Below are 13,834 nucleotides of genomic sequence, written 5' to 3' on the forward strand. Positions count from 1 at the left end.
GAGTGATTTTTAGCTATGCCATTGCTGGTTGCAGATTATTATGCAGAATCACCCAGACTAAAGAAAAACATAGCCACCTGAATTGGAAAATAGCAATTAGAGAAAAACTGAAAAATTTAATAAGAAACTTCATGCACACCAACTATCTCTTGCACAGACAAAGGCGAAACCAAGGGTCTTGGCCATCTTGGGGTGGAGGGACGGGGGAGAGGTTATATCTATCACGTAGGAAGCTATACTGAGGTTTTGAGTACTTATACAGCAATGTTTAGTCAGTTACAGCTTTTAAATTCTGATTTGGGTGAAGTTGACAGAGCAAATTGGATTTCTATTCAACAATCTATACATGTTTCATGACATTGATTGCAGTCCCCCCAACGTAATAACAAGCTCTCTTCTTCCTCCCTGCTCCCTGTTTTTACTCCTCCTTCTTTCCCCTCCTTTCCTATCTTTTGATCTTCTTCTCTGGGCAAAGGCTGCCCCCGTGATCCTGCTATTGCTCCTGGATTGCATACTTCTCTAGTGTTACTCTTCTCCTTTGTGTTGGAAGTCTAGCCATGGAGTGAGTTCAGTTCCAGTCCTAAAGAGTTCCTGAGTTGACAGTCTCAGGGTTCTATCAGTCTCTGTGGTAGTTACATAATCTTGTGTCAACTTGAGGGTATTAAGAGTGAAGGGGTGGAGCGTAGCCTGTCAATCAGGTCATAGTCTGATGATACCTCCTTGTGGGTATGGCCTTCTCATGAGAATTCTGGGAACTTCCTCTCTCTTTCTGCTTTCAGCTTCCTGTTGACAAGCCACGTGGAAGCATACTGAGACCCTAGGGATGCTTCCACTGCCACTGGATCACAAGAATTTGCACCCACTGGCCTGTGTGATCTACCTACATTGTATGTGCTACATGAGTCTGAAGAGGGATTTATGGACTAGTATCGGATTGATGGACTTGATGTGGACTGGGCTGGGATGTTTTCTTAATATACAAATGCTCTTTGTGATAAAGCTCTTTCATATATATATGTGTGTGTGTGTGTATGTGTGTGTGTGTATCTCTGGGTCTGTTTCTCTAATAAACCTGGTCTAACACAGTCTCTATTAGGGTAGGGTATCACTTCTTGGCCTTTTGGCTAAGATCAAGGGTAGTATCTTTTAGGGCAGGAAAACTAGTCCCTTTTTAAAAAAAATATTTTGATTATTGTTCCACATTTTTCACTTATTCTAACCAGGCCCTTCTTTGTGATCCTTGTGGGAGCGGTCAGCAGCAGTAGACAGGCACCAGCTAGCTCTTTTGGCCTCAAGCATCCTGGGGGTTGTGGCTTACTTGCTCCACCAGGCCTTTACACTAATTGCTTCCACGTGTCTTTGAATTTTGTGTCTCTTCTTTGTTTTAGATGTAGAGAGACCAATACTTGTACCTTTGTCGGCTGGTCCAAAACTTTCAACACCCCAATCATTATTCTCCAAAGTAGTATACACAATATTCTACTTGTTGTCCAGATTATGCCAATTGACCTTGATGTTCTAAGGAATGTGTACTTCCCAAGAGCATGGTTCCGAGCGCCGCAGGCCCAGCAATTCATTCCCTCTATGTATTGGCAAGAAAGTTTCGATGTTTGCCCTCACGTATTCTATTATATATTTGGATATCTTTCCATCCCTCCATATAGATTTATATAGAAACATCTGTCAAATCTATACAGATCAGTGGGTACAGTCCCACGAGTCTTTCCTCACCTGGTCAGCTGTGTGTGCATGTACCCTCGGCAGACTGTTGTTGTTTCTGGTATCGCAGTGTTGTGCGTGTCACAGAAGTTTTATGCTTGCTAACTTAGCCCTGGTGTTCCTCCCAGGGTTCCTTTGCCTCTAGCACTAGTACTGACCTCCTGATCACATGTTGGCTTTCCTTTCACTCAAGTAAAAATATGTGTCTACCCTTTTAAAAAGAAATGACGTCGGGGTGTGTGTGTGGAGGTGGCGGTATCTGACCTCCTCCAGCTATGCAAGGGGAAAGGAAATCAAATTCCACATCAACAATGCCTGGGCTGATTTCTTTGATATTGAGGTTGGATATACCCCAACCTTCCAACCATCCCTCCCAAGGCACTCACTGCTTCTCAACTGGGTTCAATAACTCATTGCAAAGGCCACATAGAACTCACAGACGCAATTCGTGATTATGGGGATTATTAGTGTGTTAAGCAGGGTTCTTAGAGGAGCAAGACCAAGGCACTTATTTTTATACATATGCAAAAGGTTGTTTATTTAGCGAAAAGGAATCTAACAGCAAATTATTCCTCACAGCAGTACAGAGAGCTTAGTCCAATTAACTTTCTTGGGACAGTTAATATACTGAAGGTCCTACCAACTCATGTTGTCACTAGCCCAAGACCAAAGGAGCAGACAGAAGGATGATAAAGTGGTGAGGTACAGCATAGGCCAGTAGTGCGGCTTAGCGATACAAGTTGCAGTGGAGCCTCAAGGAGTAGCATGCAAACTGGCTGGCAGGAGGTGTGGGGTCTGCAGTGTTGGCGAGATGAGCAGAGTTGGCCTGCAGGCAGCAGCCATGGCAAGGTGTGGCTGTGCCATGGTGTGGCACAGCAAGGAACAGTGACACTGTCCACCAAGGTCCACAGGTTAGCTTGGCCCACAGGTAGCACAGCACACATGGTGAGGCAGGTCAGCTAGCTCAGATATCAAGCTGGTCTGACCACTGGGACAACCAGGGAAAAGAAAGATAGGCTGGCCTTTAGCAAGCCATTTAGTTTGGTCACACTTCCAGCCAGGTCATCAAGCTACGACCTGATTGAAAGGCTAAACCCCACCCATATCTTCTTATGGGTGCCATGTTGGCACAAAAACCCTAAATATCAGAACTAGGGGAGTTCATATGTTACCATTCAGTTGAAAACTGCTCAGGATACCATTGTTTGAAAAATATGGTTTCTTCTCGTCGAGATCCACAGACAAATCTCTCTCTGGCATGGTCTCTGCTTTGCACTGGCAATGTTCCTACACCCATTTAAGGCTGCCAATAAAGACCCAGTGGGCATACTCTTCAATCACAAACCTCAGCAAGAAGGCGCTCAGCTCTTGCTCCTGGGTCAGCAAATCCATCTCCTTCATGTAAGCCAGTGGTTCTCAACCTGTGGGTCGTGACACTTTTGGGGCTGGAACAACCCTTTAACAGGGGTCACCTGATTCATAACTGTAGCAAAATTATAGTTATGAAGTAGCAACAAAAATGATTTTATGGTTGGGAGGGGCGGTCACACCACCTGAGGAACTGTATCAAAGGACGGCAGCATTAGGAAAGTTGAGAACCACTGATTTAAGTGCTCAAAGGTACCCCTCTCCTGCCCCAAAGCACTCAGCTTTACTTGTTCTGTGGTTTTGGGAAGTCCACAACTCTGTCTCACATTCTTACTCCTGGTTCTGCTGCTGCTCAAAGCTGTCTTCTGGATTAAGGAGGTTCCATGTGCAGGGTCTCCAGGTGCAAAGGACAAATTCCACTCCTGGCTTCTCTCTCTCGCTGGTAGTGAGATTCCCTTTTCTACTGCAGAGATGGCTAATTTTATACCCAGCAGGATGGTAATCATAATTAACCCTGTTACCTATCACTCACCGCTGAAGCATATAACCCAGTCAACATCTTCCCTCATCTTCTGAACCAAACCTATAACAAAGTCTGAGGCAAGAGGAGCCAATTAATCACTGTAATGAACACCCTCTAGTTATAAATTACCTTCCCTACCCCTCCCACACCCCTCTGCAAACCTTTCCTTGACTTTTCATAACAGTGGCCTCATGAAACTTTTGTCCTTCTGTTCATGACTTATTTCACTCAGGAAATGTTCTCCAGATTTATCCATGTTATGAGATATCTTTCAGGTGGATTCTTCACAGTATTTGATTCTGTATATGTCCCACAGTGTTTTGTGCATCCATCCATTCACGGCACTTTTCATCCTCTCTGCTATTGTGAATAATGCTGCCGTGAACATGGATGTGCACATATCTATTCACGCCCACCCCTTATTTCTCTAGGAACTAAACATCAGATGGTATTTCTACTTCAAACTTGAAAAACACAAACAGGCCATGCTGTTTTCCACAGTGGTTGCATTTGCAGGGTCACCAGCGGTGTATGGAAATTGCAACCTCTCCACACCCTCACCAGCGTTAGTTGCATTGTTTAATTGTTTTACTTCACAACAACCTGGAGAGGACATGTGATTAGACCCAATTTATTGAAACTCAAATGACTCAATAAAGGATTCAGAGTTAGTAAAGGGGAGAGTCTAACTACAGTGGGCATTAATTTGACAGTGGTGGTGGAGGGTGAGAGAGAGAGAGAGAGAGAGAGAGAGAGGGAGGATATGATTTTAAAAAACAATTCACAGCTGGATGGCTTTATACAGTTTCCCTATTTTAAATAAAAATTCACTTGAGCTCAACTTTTATAAGTCCATCCTTTGTGTAAAACAATAAAAACATAGATGCCTTGATGTCTGCAAAGCTTAGGAAGAAAATATGCTGTTTGGGTTGTTTATAATAACCTTTGTCATTAGGGTTTGCATGGTAGGATTTTGGATCCTCCACTACATAGAAATGGAACCAGTGTGTCCTTGACGGGTACCTACACTCAGCGAGGTAAGGAAGGAGAAACAACAAATAAGAGTCCACTGATGAACTTGGAGGAACAGAGTGATAGAAACAGAGGCAAACCAAGTTCACCATTTACTCATCCACCACAGACCACATATCTTCCATGCTGATTTTAGGTGTCACAGGGCTTTGTGTATTAACAGAGATGCATTCTAGTTTAGTCTTTTCTTAAGAGACTTAGGTGAAATTTGGCTAAAAATAGCCCTTTCAGATTCATAGGTTAAAAAAAAATAAAGAAAGGGAGTGGGCCCTGCTCAAGTACTCGCTCAGCACAAGAACACTTTGTTCTAACAATTCGGCAATCTGAAATGCTCACCTTCCTGGCACAATCACTGAAGACAAAGGGAGCACAAGCAAATGTGGTGAAGAAAGCTGATGGTAGCTGGCTACTAAAAGATATAGCATTTGAAGTCTTAAAGGCCTGAAGATAAATAAGTGGCCATCTAGCTGAGAAACAACAAAACCCACATGGAAGAAGCACACCAGCCTGTCCTGACTCGATCACTGAGGACAAACCGTGTGCATAAGCAAATGTGGTGAAGAAAGTTGATGGTGCCCGGCTATCAAAAGATATAGCATCTGGGGTATTAAAGGCTTGAAGATAAACAGGCGGCCATCTAGCTAAGAAACAACAAAGCCCACATGGAAGAAGCACACCAGCCTACCCAGACATGATCACTGAAGACAAAGTGGGTGCATAAGCGAATGCAGTGAAGAAAGCTTATGGTGCCTGGCTGTCAAAAGATATAGCACCTGGGGTCCTATAGCCTGGAAAAGAAACAAGGGGCCATCTAAATGAGAAACACCAAAATCCACATGGAAGAAGCACACCAGCCCGTGAGATCACAAAGTGTCGAAGGGATCAGGTATCAGGCATCAAAGGAAAAAAATCATAGCATTGTGAATGAGGGTGAGTGCGAAGTGGGAACCCAGGGCCCATATGTGGGAAATTGGGCATCCCCTTGAAAAGGGCTGCGGGGAGGAGACAGGCCAGTCAGGGTGCAGTGTAGCCATTATGAAACATACAAATTTCCTCTAGTTCTTGAATGCTTCCTCCCCCCACTATTATGATCCCAATTCTACCTTACAAATCCAGCTGGACCAGAGGATGTGCACTGGTACAGATAGGAACTGGAAACACAGGGAATCCAGGGCAGATGATCCCTTCAGAACCAGTGGTGAGAGTGGCAATACTGGGAGGGTAGAGGGAAGGTGAGAGAGAAAAGGGGAGCAGATTACAAGGATCTACATATAACCTCCTCCCTGGGGGATGGACAGCGGAGAAGTGGGTGAAGGGAAACATCAGATGGTGTAGGATATGACAAAATAGTAATGATTTGTATATTATCAAGGATTCATGGGGGAAGGGAGAACAGGGAGGGGGGAATTGAAGAGCTGACACCAGGGGCTCAAGTAGAAAGCAAATGTTTTGGAAATGATGATGGCAACATATGTACAAATGTGCTTGCCACCATGGATGGATGGATGGATTGTGACAAGAGTTGTACTAGCCCCCAATAAAATGATTTTTAAATAAATAAATAAAAACCAGGTTGCATAATAAAAAAAATTAAAAAGAAAGGGGGCAGGGACAGCAGGGATAAAGTGATGCAGCATTAGCAGCACAGGGTGCTAAATTCTGATAACGGATCTGCTGAAAGTGCAGTGTAATTTAGGCAGATGTACACCCTCTTCTGCAGTGAGACAGTTCCCCGGGGTGCGATGACACCCTCCCTTCTGACTTTACTTTCTTCACAGCACCTACTACACCCCGAAATAAAGCCCATTATTCCAGGCTTGTTTATTCTCCCCTGACACTGGAATGCAGGTTCCCCATGAGGCGTGACCCCGGCTGTCTTTTGGGCAAATTGACTATTGAAGCCGCTAAGGTAAGAGTCTGCCCCAGCTGGTTCTAAGGTATGCCCAAGATGCTCTGGGCATTCATCGGTAAAGATAAAGTACCTATTTATGAAATATTGTGCTTGTTTTGTGTTTAAACTGACAAGAAATTTACAAGGCTCTGATGTTCCCTCTCTTTCAGAGGAAATGCCCTAGAAGCAGAGACTCGGCTGCTCGATGCCCGGTGCCTAGAGGAGTGTCTAGGCCAAAAGAGACCTTTGATAAACAGTGTTCAACAAATAAGACCATGATTATGAATTATGAATGTGCTTGGAAAGAGGAGGAATTCCACAAACGTTATGAATGTGTAAACCTTTAGATCACAGGATGGCGTTTCTATCAGAAGGTTTTACACAAAAAAAGAAAATCTATTAGAAAGGAGTTTCCTAGGCATAATTCCTTGTTGCACTACTTACACAAAGAGAATGGGAAAAGAAAGTTGAACCATATTAATCTTTTTAATTTGGTTTGCAGAGCAGGTTGAAAATTCTGAGATGCTTGAGTCTATAAAGGAGAGGCAACAACAGAGATTACTTAAAGGAGAAGATTTGAAACTCACATTTATGATGGAATTCATTTTGAAGACTGTGAAGATTGACAAAGTTATGAAACAGCTAAGAGATCAGGGATTCTGGGTTTTCCACTCTAGATTGAGCAGGCTTCTCTGAGTCAAGCGGCCTTTCTCTTCGGTATTCAGGGCTTAGAAACCATCTGCTGGGCTGTAGGAGGGTGGCCGAGGCCCGAGAGCAATGGACTTGTCTACAGAAAGAGTGAGCCCCAGCCTTGACCTGCGGGGACAGTCAGTACAGGGACGATTACTGTGCCTACGGAAGCAAGCATGTAATGGAAAAAAACATTTCAGTAAGTTGATTCCCTGAAGTTCTCTTTCAGCAGTGGGTAAATAGAGCATGCAGAGAAATTACAGAAGTTAGTAGGTTCCTGAGCTCCATGTTTTCGACAATAATCCATGGTGTTTGTAAAAACCACACTCAAACGGCACAAGGAAGCCATTCTGAACCCGTCAAGTGTGAGCATATTGATACTGGACAATGTGCACAAAGACTCGACTTAAAGTGATCCCTGTGATTTTATCCAGAGGGCATTAAAGGAACAGCTGAGCTGAATTCTACGAGAGTATTCCATCAACAGAAGAGGACTGGCTCGGATCATACTGTGGAAACACAAACACAGGAGCAAGGCCACTGGTTACCCAGGCCAGCTTCCACAGTGCAGGGCTTACTGAGGGGAGGGAGGCCCAGTTTCCGTCCCTCCTACCTTCTCACCCAGGTGTCGCCCTTGCACATGGCACAACCCAACTCAAAGGTGTACGTGCAACAGAATGCGCAGGAGACACAACACAATACTTAATTAAGGCACACATCTAACTCCATGAGCAATGAAAAGCCATCAATCTTTTTCAAATAAGAAAGGAATTAAGTCAATAGCATCTGAGCAACAGCCAAGAATCAAAGCAGAAGCTGTTGGCTAATGGGAACAGCTTTTGTGTTCTTTGTGGGTGGAAACGTGCGTGGAGGAGCAACTCCAATATGCTCACAAATTCAGATGCAAGGGGCTATGGAAAACAGTTGCTATTTTTACCCTCAAGTTAAAATCAAATCTTCCTGATCTGAATTGTGAGCTGATAGTGTGGAAGGGAACACGGCATGAACTGGTCAGTGTCTGAAGGCGCTGTGTCCGGCAGGTTCTATGCTAGGCCAAGGCAGAGGACACTGGACAACAAAGCAGAAGCACTACCCGGTTAGGGACACAGCTGCCAAACCGGGCCCAATGACCCATCAAATCAAGTCACTGGAAATAAAAATATTTTACGAAAGCTTAATTTAGTATTATTCTGTGGAATGGTGATATGTGAAGCTTTAGCAGTTTTTATGTTATAGACTAATAGAGTTAAGTCTTTCTTTTCAGATATTGTTTTCTTTTAATACTTCATATTAGGAAGTTAAAACATTTCCTTATAAATTATTAGACTGTAGAAATGTTAATAATAATATTTATGATAACCCAATTAGTTTTTGATTGCTGTGGTAAGAAATTACCACAAACTCAGCAGCTGAAATAACACCCATTACTCATTGGGATCCGGTCAGTTCTGACTCATAGCTACTCCGTGAGACAGCGTAGAATGCCCCTCGGGGTTTCCAAGGCTGTAAATCTTCAGGGAAGCAGACTGCCACACTTTCTTTGATGGGGTGGCGGGTGGGTTCATATTGCTGGCTTTTCAGTTTGTAGCCAGGTGTTCGTTCAACTACGGCAACACCAACTATCCTTTGAATATCATAAATAGGCTTTAATCGAGGGGTTAAAGGGATGGATTTCTTCGTGGAGACTCTAAGGGGGGTGGGGGTGGGGGGTGGGTTGTGTGTGTGTGTGTGTGTGTGTGTGTTTCTTAGTCTGTTCCAGCCTCTATAGGCCATCTTTTAACTTTTCTAGTCCTTTTCTGTTAACTTTGAGGCAAGCAATCTAGCAACTCTCTGGCCTTTTCTTCTAGAATCACACCTTCCTCTTTTCCTTTCAAGAACTCCTCAAATTGTTCTGGCTAAGTTAGGTTTAGTTCCGTGTTTTAGGTCAGCTGATTAGAAATTGTAAATCCATCAACAACCTTTGTTCTTCCTTCCCATATAATATATTCATTGGTACCAGCGCTTAAGACATGAACATCTTTGGGGTGGGAGGCATTAGTTTACTTCCTAAATAATTAACATTTATTGAAGGATTGTCATTTCCCAGACACCCTGGTAAGCATATTAAATGATATAATTATTTCAATAATTATAGAATCAATTGAGTTTCCATGTGGGGAAGCTAAGGCACAAAGACATTAAGTAACTTTATTTCATCTATTCAAATATATAGAGGACAGTAGAAGGGCCAGGATGTGAAATCATATGTATACATGTAGAACGTGTACTTTTAACCTATGAACTATGCACTTTTAAGGTCAGGACTCTCATCTGAATGGATTACATGCTGTCATATGATGCTTAAGTTACGGTCTATAAAATTCTGGCAGCCATGAAAATTACTGAGAACAAAGATGAGTTTACAACTTGAAACAGCTAATGGAAAGGCAGCTTTCAGAAGCGTCCTCACACAACAACGACAATGACCCACCGTGCTTTTCCAGAGATGTCTTCCCTGGGCATTTACTAGGCTGTAAATCAGATGGCGACCGAGGCATGAGGCCGGTTGGGGTAAATGATGACAGATTATGACATGACTTGCACAGAACGCGCAGAGGCAAGAGGTGGAGTACAGGGATACTGGGATAGCCCTGCAGGAATGCTGGAAATGTAAGGAGAAACTCCCTGGTGACAACATTATCCACGGTCCACAAATATGTCACATTGAAGCATTCAAGATCCTTACATAGATGGAATGAATGCTCCTTTGTGACGGGACATTTCAGTTGAACGTCCCAAACAGAACAACTGGTAAGACGTATCACCTAGTATTCTTAAGAAAAACATTACCTATGGATTTAATGAGGTGCTCATACTAGTCTATCAGCTATCACCTCCCATGTCAAAGAAGTAATGGGAGAGAGAGATCCTCCTTGTGGGAAAGCCACAATATTGTGTAAAGAAAGTCAGGGGCGGAGGCACTGTCCTTCCACCCACAACAGAACATGTGAGGGGGTGTAAGTGAACCCTTCCCAGGGTATGAGAATACGGAGATTTTGTGGAAAGGGACTATCACCCCTGTTGGTTTTATGAGCTGCAGGATTTTACTGGTGCCCTTCCCTCGCGCTGTCCCCATTCATAAGAGGGCTGTAGGGAGGGTTTGGCATGCCCTTCTTGCAACCCCACCGAGTCAGTGGAGCAAGTAAGCTCTCCCCATTTGGTACGTGATGAACGTCAGGCGCAAGAAAGGGAAGTCACAAGCACGAACGGCGTCACTTGTGTGGGCAGGTTCTAGTTGTACATCCAACTACATCTCCACGTCAGCACAGCCCTCCTAAAGGTGATCACTGACCTGGTCAATGTCCACTCCCAAGGAGCCCGCGACCTAAGGACTTCTCTAACTCAAAGGGAATGATCGAGAAGGGAAGATTGAGGCCTGCCTTGGCTCTGGCCTTCCCAGTACTTGTGTGAAGAAGTAGCTAATTCACTCAAACCATGCTTGGGTACCAAACTGCATACATTGCCCATGCTTCTGTTACGGGTTCACCCTTTACTTGGCAACAGACCTACGATGGCTTCTTGTCATCACCAGCAGCTGCAGAAGCAGCCCTAGAAGCTTCCCTTGGGCTCTGCAGAGCAGGGACAACACACTCACAGTTTAGATGTATGCACGTAGCTGAACAGATTGTCTTAAGAATACACAAAGGAGCACGTTCACCAGGACGGAAGAAAACAAAGGAACACAGCAGCGTTGCCTTCCAGGGTGGCGCCCTCCCTACCGTAGCACAGCGCCAAGTCCCTTCCTCTTGCTTTTCCTCTCGGCGTCTTCAGGTTCCTCCTTTTGCCTTTTCTCCTTGACCTTCACCTTGCCCTTTTCCTTCTTCTTCTCCTTCTCTTTGGGTTTTTTAATTTTCCCTGCTTTATTTTCCATGTCCTCCAGCTCCGAGTTCCCCCGAGGGGCAGATTCACAACGCAGAGTTCCTTGACCGGAGTAAGAGCTCTTATCAGACAGAGCATCTGTACAAAACAAAATCAATATGCATGGTCAGGGGAGTAAAGAAAGAAAAGTCAAAATGCAAGACGCAGACGAGTGAAGGGAAGCGCTGTGGCGACGGCCGGAAGTGGGGTTCCTTCAAGCTTGGGGTGATGTTGACCTTGGGAGTGAGGGGAGAGTGGTTGCTGGACTGCTGGGGGAGAGGAGAGCTATGTGGGAAAACCGCTAATCTCGGGGAAAGCTGGCTTGTTAACCCTGACCAGCTCAGAAAGCCCACATGCTGAGAAACAAACAGGATGAGTTTATTCTGAGGAGAGGTTTTCAGGGTACAAATATAACCCAACTACCTCAACCCAATTAATGCCTCAGGTTGGTGCGGCAGCTGCTTCTAATGACAGGAATAAGACTCTCAAGAAATGCATACTTAGCGCTCCTACCCTCAGGACAAATGACAGTCGGTCCTCGGAGGGGAGGGAAGGAGAGCATTTCTTTAGCGTTTGCACAGTGAAATAAATTGCATCATGCGCCATCCAATTCCATGTTCGTTAAGCCAAAGGGCAAAACATATCAGGAAAATGAATTACTTTTAATATCAAAAACATAATTGTGATGCCTAAATCATTTTTCTCTGTAGTTAAGTGCACCTTCGTGCTCGTGATCCCTGGATAACAGCAAGAGGAAGAAACCCCGGGGGGAGGGGGGGCACACACTGCCTACCGTTCCCGAATTCTTCTGGGCCGTCGTAGGATTTGTCAATGGCCGCTCTGAAGCTCTCGTTGCAGCCTCGGCCTCGAACCATGTGCGGGCGGGGCCTGTGGAAGGGCAGTTCATTCTTGGTGACTTCAGCCACAGCCGTCTGCAGGCTTTCCAGGGAACTGGATTTTTTCAAGCCCAGAGTGGGACCAAAATCTTTGCCTGGGGATTCTGGGAGAGAAAGGACAAAAGGTCATCCTTCTCTGAATGGCCCAGTGCAGTGGCCTGCAGACTGCCTGCTCAAGGACAGGTCCTGTGGGAGAGCTCCGGAAGAGGGCGGTGCGGGAGGTACAACTTGAGGTTGAACCCAGAGTAAGGAGCTTCCTTTTCCACGATGTGGTGATGGAGAATTTAAAGGATAAAACTGTGCGCTTGCTGCGTACAACATGCCCAAGTGAATGACACGCCCTCCACAGGCGGGCGCGTGGCTCACAGAGGAAGCTAACGCACCAGGGAGGTGGTTTCGTTTTCCACGACCACAGAAGACATACAATAGTGTTTATAACATACATGATATAGGATACAGAAGTATACATCATACACCACTCACATATGAACGTGACTGTCTGCCACTATCCAGAGAGATATGTGTGCACTTATAAATGTGCAGAATGAACACACACTGTCACACTCAGAATCCACAGTGTTTCTCCCATTGGACCTGTCCCAAGGCACTCTCTATTGTACTTTTAATTACCGCGATCATTGTTTGGGTGATTACTGAAAAGCAAACTATATATAATCACAGAAGTGATTATATTCGTGATTCGATATTGCACTTGGCCCAAGTATCTTTTCATGTGTTGTGAATGCAGCTTAGGTCGCAATGCTGTACAAGTTCACTGACAGTGCTGACTCATAGCAACCCTACAGGAGGGTGGAAGTATCCCTGTGAGTCTCTGAAACTGTAGCTGTTTTCAGGAGTAGAAGGTCCTATCTTTCTCTCTCTCGGAGCAGCTGGTGGTTTTGAACTGCCGACCTTATTGTTGCAGCCCGACACATAACCACCATGCCAGCTCTAACAGCAAAGAAGAAAACAACTTTTTTTACTTCTAAGACTACTTTTATTTGGACACCTAGAAAATGAGAAAACTTTTTGTATGGTATAAAATTCTTTTGTGTGTGTGTTTTTTTTTTGTTTTGTTTTGTTTAATCATTTTATTGGGGGCTAGAAAAATTCTTTCTTTAAAAAACATTTTATTAGGGACTCATACAATTCTTTCTTATCACAATCCATACATACATCAATTGCATAAAGCACATCTGTACATTCTTTGCCCTCATCATTTTCAAAGCAATTGCTCTCCACTTAAGCCCTTTGCATCAAGAAATATAAGTTCGAATGGACTCGATGGCAGTGAGTTTTGTTTGATTTTGGTAGTGAATGTCAGTAGTTTCTCTTTTTGATAATATTTTCCATTTGCACTGTTTGTCTTGCCCTGTCCCCTTGCTCACCCTCACCTCTTGCCTTGACCTCCCTTTCCTGTCCCCCTGCCAATCCCCTCCACTACAGTAACAAGATTAGCGCATAGAAATATTAGCAGCACAAGGATTATTTTAAAAACAGAAGAACTTCTCTCAGGGCTCTGCTTTCCAGACTCAGAGCCCTTGCACTCGGGCTACAGAACACATTCTTCTTCCATAACCAAGGGGATTCTTGTCATAAGGGACGACCCCTGAATTTCTGAGCAGGCTCATGTCCAGAAAGCACCTACGTTAATACTTACCGCGTGGTCCAGCTCAGCGAATGGCACCACCTGTGAGGGCTAGCATAACTCCTTTTGGTTTTTAACAAGGCCACCATGAGCACGACTACCCACATGGATCAGCATGGTATTCCGGAATATTATTATTATTATTTAAGATCATTTTATTGGGGTGCTCT

The 13,834-nt window shown here is 44.4% G+C and overlaps 1 protein-coding gene and 1 pseudogene across 1 annotated transcript in view; one reads left to right on the forward strand and one right to left on the reverse strand.

The window, feature by feature from the left end:
- PARD3B (par-3 family cell polarity regulator beta) overlaps window positions 1-13,834 on the reverse strand; it is a 1,162,664-nt gene that overhangs the window by 335,361 nt on the left and 813,469 nt on the right. Inside the window, exons 17-18 of the mRNA XM_075530369.1 lie at window positions 11,914-12,120; window positions 10,982-11,219 (exon numbers count right to left, since the gene is read on the reverse strand). Coding sequence (XP_075386484.1) covers window positions 10,982-11,219; window positions 11,914-12,120 — 445 coding nt within the window. The remainder of the gene's footprint in view (window positions 1-10,981; window positions 11,220-11,913; window positions 12,121-13,834) is intronic.
- On the forward strand, window positions 1,105-1,206 carry LOC142425050 (U2 spliceosomal RNA; annotated as a pseudogene).

This window comes from Tenrec ecaudatus, chromosome 13 (genome assembly GCF_050624435.1).
Source record: "Tenrec ecaudatus isolate mTenEca1 chromosome 13, mTenEca1.hap1, whole genome shotgun sequence".
In the NCBI taxonomy this organism is placed as follows: Eukaryota; Metazoa; Chordata; class Mammalia; order Afrosoricida; family Tenrecidae; genus Tenrec; species Tenrec ecaudatus.